Source organism: Myotis davidii, unplaced genomic scaffold (assembly GCF_000327345.1).
Source record: "Myotis davidii unplaced genomic scaffold, ASM32734v1 scaffold1548, whole genome shotgun sequence".
Lineage (NCBI taxonomy): Eukaryota > Metazoa > Chordata > Mammalia > Chiroptera > Vespertilionidae > Myotis > Myotis davidii.
In genome coordinates this window covers 184,850-190,944 of record NW_006298676.1, presented here as the reverse complement: position 1 = coordinate 190,944, position 6,095 = coordinate 184,850, and the positions used below count along the sequence as shown (strand labels likewise).

General features: G+C 56.4%; 1 protein-coding gene across 1 annotated transcript in view; it reads left to right on the top strand.

Annotated features, from left to right (window-relative positions):
* Window positions 1-921: 921 nt before the first annotated feature.
* The window catches only part of PLA2G2F (phospholipase A2 group IIF), an 8,142-nt gene continuing 2,968 nt past the window's right edge, over window positions 922-6,095 (top strand). Inside the window, exons 1-3 of the mRNA XM_006774466.2 lie at window positions 922-1,146; window positions 1,828-1,877; window positions 5,214-5,358. Coding sequence (XP_006774529.1) covers window positions 1,034-1,146; window positions 1,828-1,877; window positions 5,214-5,358 — 308 coding nt within the window. The 5' untranslated portion in view covers window positions 922-1,033. The remainder of the gene's footprint in view (window positions 1,147-1,827; window positions 1,878-5,213; window positions 5,359-6,095) is intronic.

Sequence of the window (6,095 nt, the reverse complement as noted above, 5' to 3'; positions counted from 1 at the left end):
CCACACGCATGCCATCCTCTATCAAGGGGCACATGGCATCGACTCCCAGGCCACAAGGCTCTCAACCTGTGATGCCTGGGGACATTTTGGCTGTCAGACTTGGTGGGGAGGGGGCTCCTACTGGATCTAGTGTGGGGTCAGGGATCCGCTCAGCGCCAGGAGCGTGGGGCCGCTTGCCCGTGGTGCAGGTGGGGAAGCCCTGCTCCAGGTCGGGCAGGCTCACCCTCCTGGGGGCTTCCTGCCAAGTGCATGTGCCTGTGCCCTCCATCTTAGCCAGATGTAGGCACCAATACATTGCAGATGTGGAGGGAAGCCTACAGACAGGCACCTAGCCACCTGGAGACCCTGGCGAACATTCTCTGCTTGATATCCCACCCAGTCTCTCTTGAACTCTTGCTCAACTAGGCCTCGGCTTTTGGGCTTCTGTGTTTGTCTCTGTTTTGTCCAATTTTAGGAAGAATCCTGTTAAGTCAGTTCAGCCAGCATCCCCCTGACCCCTGATGTTTCCTGTCAGTATTTTCCATCCACCGACACCCACCTTCCTCTTTGGCTATAAATTCCCGTTTCTCCTTGTTGGAGTTAAGTTCAATCCCTCTTCCCCAAGGGGAGACCCCACTGTAATGGCCCCCTTGAGTAAAGTCTGCCCCACTGTCCTGTAGCAAGTGTCATTAAATAACTTGAACATCCTTTTCAGATGGGGATAGAGAGGACTTTGGACTAATATTTTTTCAGATGCAACGGGAGGGGCCAACTCCTGGCCAGGTACACAAACCCCCACCTTCCGCAGGCCAGAGCCCCGGGGTGGGGACTTCACCAGGCAGCTGTGGGCAGGGTGGAGGTGGTGGTGGGAGGGAGGGGGTGGAGCCTCCTTTTTCTAGGCCATGTGTCACCAGCCTCCTGCCCAGGGGCACTGCCCCGGCCCGATCCTGCCAGTGTAGGTGGCAGTGAGAAGCTGGGGCCTACTCCCCAGAGCCTTTGGAGCAGATCTCGGACCTTTGGAGCTCTATGTCGCTGGCCCCCCAGAACCCTGAACATGGCAGATGGGGTGCAGGTCAACCCCAAAGGGTTCAGAAAGACGGTGCTGGTTAGACACCCCTCTGGGTGGAGGGGCCCTGATCTTAGGGCCTCTTCTTCAAGGACCTCCAGGTACGTGCTTGCTCCCTGGGGGTAGAACCTTCCATGCAGAGCAGCCGGGATGGAGGTGGGGAACTGGCTCCTTAAATCCGCGTATCCAGAAAGAGAGCTCTGAGTCTCTGAGGGGTGGCTGAGGAATGTTTCTGCATTTTCAGCACTAGAAGGGCCTTACGGATCTAGTCCATCCTCATGAGGCAATCGAGGCCCAGAGAGGATCAGAGGTCTATTGGAGTCACACAGCATTTTAGAAGCAGAGCTGGGACTAGAATCCAAGGATCCAGGTCCCTTGGCTCTGAGTGCAAGACCCAGCCACCAGGTTGAGTCATATGACTTTCTGATCCAAATATGGCAAGGGGTTGGTTCTGATCTGCAACAGTGATCTGACCCCATGAGGCAATGAGCCGATTCCTGCTCGGGGTGGGAGGAGAGAGGCTCCTGGTGCCTCCTGGCTCCACCATTCTGGGGGCTGAGCCTTTGGGAGGCGCAGGGCAGGTAGGAGGTGCTCAGATCTTCCTGGAGCTGCTAATCACAAGGATGGGCAGCAGGAACCACGGCATCAATGTCGCCAGGGTCACCAAGGGACAGCACTGAGTGCATCTGTAATGATAATGAGGCCGGGGCGGGAGCAGCAGGCCTGGAATTGCAGGAAGGAGGAATGGCCCGACTCAGGACCTGGGTTTTGTCCTCTCTCAGATCTAGCCTGGCTTTGAAGTTCTTCACCATCACCATCCTGGCCGGCAGCAGTGAGTAAAGGCCACCTCCCCACCCCAGTTACCCCACCACCCAGGCTTTCTCCCTTGACCTTGGGCAGCCTGCTTCTCCATCTGCTGAGCAGCTGCAAGACCTTGGGCCTGTACTTCGTCTTTCTGGGCCTCCAGCTTCCCGCTCAGCCCCTGGCAGGCTTCACCCTCTCTCTGGGGCTGCTCATTCCTCCTCCGCCTGTAAACACACGCCACGAGCAGTTGGCATTTACAAGCCTCAAGAGGCAGGGCCCAGAGCTGAGCAAGCATCGTAAAGTGGTGGCATTCACTGGGCGTCCGGGCACCCCAGCACAGCTGGGTGTTTGTGTACATTGGAGGTGTGTTTGTGTATGTGTGCACATGTAGACGGATGCTAATCGTTTGTGTGTGGACATACACATGTGTCTATAGGTGTGCCCGAGCATACGATGATGCCCCTGTATGTATACATTTCAATAAAGTGTGCATGTGTATTGAGTTGTGTGTGTCTCGAGGATGTATAAGAACATGGGGGTACATACACCTGTGTGTGGTGTGTATGGAGCTGTGGTGTCTATGTGAGCATATAAAAGGTTGATGGAGCAGGTCCAGGGACTTCTTACCCAGGGTGGTAACCCCGGGCATGTGGATCGGGGGCAGCGGAAGCCCCTGACACACATTGAACCCCCACAGGCCTAGACATTCCGGTGGCAGGTGCCTCTGGTCGATGGAAGATGACCTGAACCTCTCTCTGGCTTTCCATGCAGCCTGTCCCCCCTCTCCTGGACTCGGCCAGTGTGGAGGAAAGGAAATGCCAGAGGCAAAACAAGGCTCCATGTGGCCGGACATGAGGCAGTGCTGGGTGAATTCGGGCCAAGTGACCTGTTATTTGGAAAATAACAACTTGAGTTCAGCCCAAACCACTGGCCAGGGACGGAGCCTCTGGCCCAACTGAATGCAGACTTTGTTTGTGTCTTGCACTTGGAGCGTGGACGTGGCCTTGCTTCAGGCCGCGGATCCCATTCTGGGCGCTGCCTGTGCGAGAGTGTATTCGTGAGGTGTGAGTGTGTGTATGAGTGAGATGTATAAGTGGTGTGAGGTATTTGTGGGTGAGCGTGTGTATGAGTGTTTTTCATTGACAACCAGGAGATTGTGCATCTGTGTGTGAGGTGTGAGTGTATGAATATGTGTGAGTAGCAGTGTGCAGCGTGTGGAGGAGAGGATGAGGTGTGTGTCTGTGTGTGCTCACCTTTTGTGTGATGGGCCCTGGGGATGAAGCCACCCCGAGGGGGTAACGCCTGCACAACTAGAGGATGGGTAGGGTAGGAGGTCGGGGCTCAGGCTGGAGAGTGAGGGGCCAGGACCTCACACAGGACCTCAGGGGCTCTGCACAGGGTGCCCCGAAAGGGAATGCCATTATTGGCTTTTGTCAGATTTAGGAATTGAGGTCAAAGAGGTTACGCAACCTGCCCACAGTCTCACAGTGTTAAACCTGTTTGCAAACCCAGTCCGTCCGACTCCCAAGCTGCTTGGCACACATTTTTCTCCAGCACCAAAAAGCCAGCAGAGCTGGCTAACCTTCCCAGACATTCCCTCAGGCTCAGGCCCACAGGATGCAGGGTCCTCTCTCTCCCTGTCCCGGGCCCCAGTGTAGACACCCAGTGTACTAATGTTCCCATATAGGTGTCTATATGCCTCTAAACCATCCTCTTAAAGTCATCTGTCACTTCTCCCTACTTCTTCCCCATGCCCTCTCTTGTTTGCTCTGTAATGTCGAAAATCGCAGAGCCAATAGACAGGGAGACTCTGGTGGGGCAGGATTCCCATCATCGGCTCTCTGAGGGGGCAGGCATGTCCCTCCCAGGGGCCTAACAAGCCCCAGGAGTTGGCAGGGGGTCCATGCAGGGAGCAAGTGTCTGGTGCACGCTGGCTCCAAACAAGGCACTACCCCGGGGGAATCCCAGGAGGTCAGTACTAATGTTCCCATTTTACAGATGGGAAAATGGAACCCCGGGGAGCTATAGTTATGGGCCCAGGTCTATCTGTGCTCATCCCACTAAGGCATGTTGAGATGGTGAGTTTCCTGTCACTCATGGTGTGACAACCACGTCTCAAGAAGCAAGTAGTCTCGGCCTTTGGGATTCCATCCAGTCTCCAGTTTCTGAAATTCTTGGTGCCTCCCTCCCCTGGGACAATTCCTATTCAGGCTGTGGAGTGGGGTGGGGAATGTGGAGAGAGTGGTGACAGGGTGCTGAACTGGGCACCTAGCCCTGGACCCAGCTGGAGGAGCCCAGGGAGGGGGAGCCAGGCAGGAGTGGCCCTGCATGGTGGTGGCATCATAGCTCTGGGGCACACACACCTGGACTCATGTCCGGGCTCAGCCACTCCAGGTCTGAGACCTTCACTGTTCGGAGCCCTAGTTTGCTCATCAATTGGGCCTAGAGCAGCTCTCCTGCCTGTGTGTGTGTTGTGGGGGTGGGGTGCATCACCCAGGTGAGTGCCTGGTGTCGACTCAGCGGTGAGGCAGGAGGAGATGCAGAGGCAGCACAGGCCAGGAGGCCAGCAGGCAGGGTAGCGGGGAGGAGAGGCTGTCACTGGGGTGGGCTGGCTGCCAGGTGCCAGGAAGCTGATGTTGCTGGTACAGGAAGGGTCATTGCTCTATTGCTTCCTGTGAGACACTGACAAAGGGAAAAGAGTGTGTGTGTGTGTGTGTGTGTGTGTGTGTGTGTGTGTGTGTGTGTCTTCATTGAATGACCAGGGCACCCAATTGTCTCTGGACTTATCCTGAGATGTACCAGCCCCAGGACTGTGGTTGGGACGCTGAGTCCCCGCTAGGGGCAGAGGAGCCAGGCCAAGGCAGAAGGGCCCAGAGTCAAACCCCAGTGTCCTGAAGAGCAGGTCCATGTGCGCAGCCCCTTACAGTTTCCCGACCAGTTGGGCTTTAGGTTCTCACTGCCTGGGTCCAAATTCTGTCTCTGCCGCTTTTCAGTGTGTTCTTGGGCAAGTTACTGAATGCTCTGGGCCTCAGTGATCTCATCTGTAAAATGGGCAGCTCCACCACAATAGCCCAATAGCCTTTCACCAGGCTGCAGTGAGCACTCGGTGAGTTAATGTGCGGAAGGGGCCTAGGACAGTGCCTGACAGGCACTGAGAAGTCCTCAGCCTGATGGTAACTAGTATTATTATTTTCTCAGGGCCACAGGGCTTAATGTAAGGACGTGGGCTATGCATACTCCGTACATGACTTCCTTCCTCCCGCTCTGCCTGCCGCCCGCCCCCATCCCCCTGGCCCTGGGTGCGGGGAGGACAGCCAGGCGGACAAGGCAGGCTGCGCACAGCGTCCCCTTGGTTCTCTTGCAGTCCTGCCCCCAGCGCACAGCAGCCTGTTCAACCTGAAGACCATGGTGGAAGCCATCACGAGGAAAAATGCCATCCTGTCCTTTGTGGGCTACGGCTGCTACTGCGGGCTGGGGGGGCGTGGCCTGCCCATGGATGAAGTAGACTGGTAGGTTCCAGAATGCCAGGGCGGCTGTCAGAACCGGGCGGGGCAGAGGAGGTCAGACTGGTCTCTATCTTCGAGAGGCGGGAGAGGCCCGTTCCCCAAACGATGAGGCTTGTTCGATGGGTTAGTGACGATGAGCTGCCTTTGACCCGTGTCCGCTCCAACCATGGCGGACACACTCTATTGTCCATCTCAAAGGTCTCGAGCCTGGAGGCATTTGAACTCCCACTCTTGCCAGGAAGGAACCTTTGACATCCCCCAAACACACCCTGATGCTTGACCAAGGCAAGGCCTGTGACCCCTGCCACCATCACATTGCAGGCTCTGAAGGTCAGGGCTGTGTGTGCTTCCTCCATCCCTCAGGGAGTCCTGGAAATCATGGCTTGTCTTCCACTCCTGTCTCCCAAAAAGCAGCCAGCACCAAGTCTGGTATCCCCGGGAACTTAATAAATGCATGTGGATTGATGGTTTTCCCTCCACCAGAGGGGATAGGAACAGCCACCCCACATTTGCTTCCTGTCCCCCACCCCCCACTCCCCACTCAAGCCTTCAGACCTTGGTTCTTCCTGGGCACCATGCACAGCCAGGGATGGCCTCTGCATGTAGTCAGTGTATAACCCTAACCCTCCCTCCCACCTGACCACGTTGCTGGACCACCTGGCCCTTCCGGAAGCTGCAACCAGGGCTCCCGGGGGGGAAGCTGGAGCCCTGGGCACAGACCAAGAGGCATAGTCATGGAC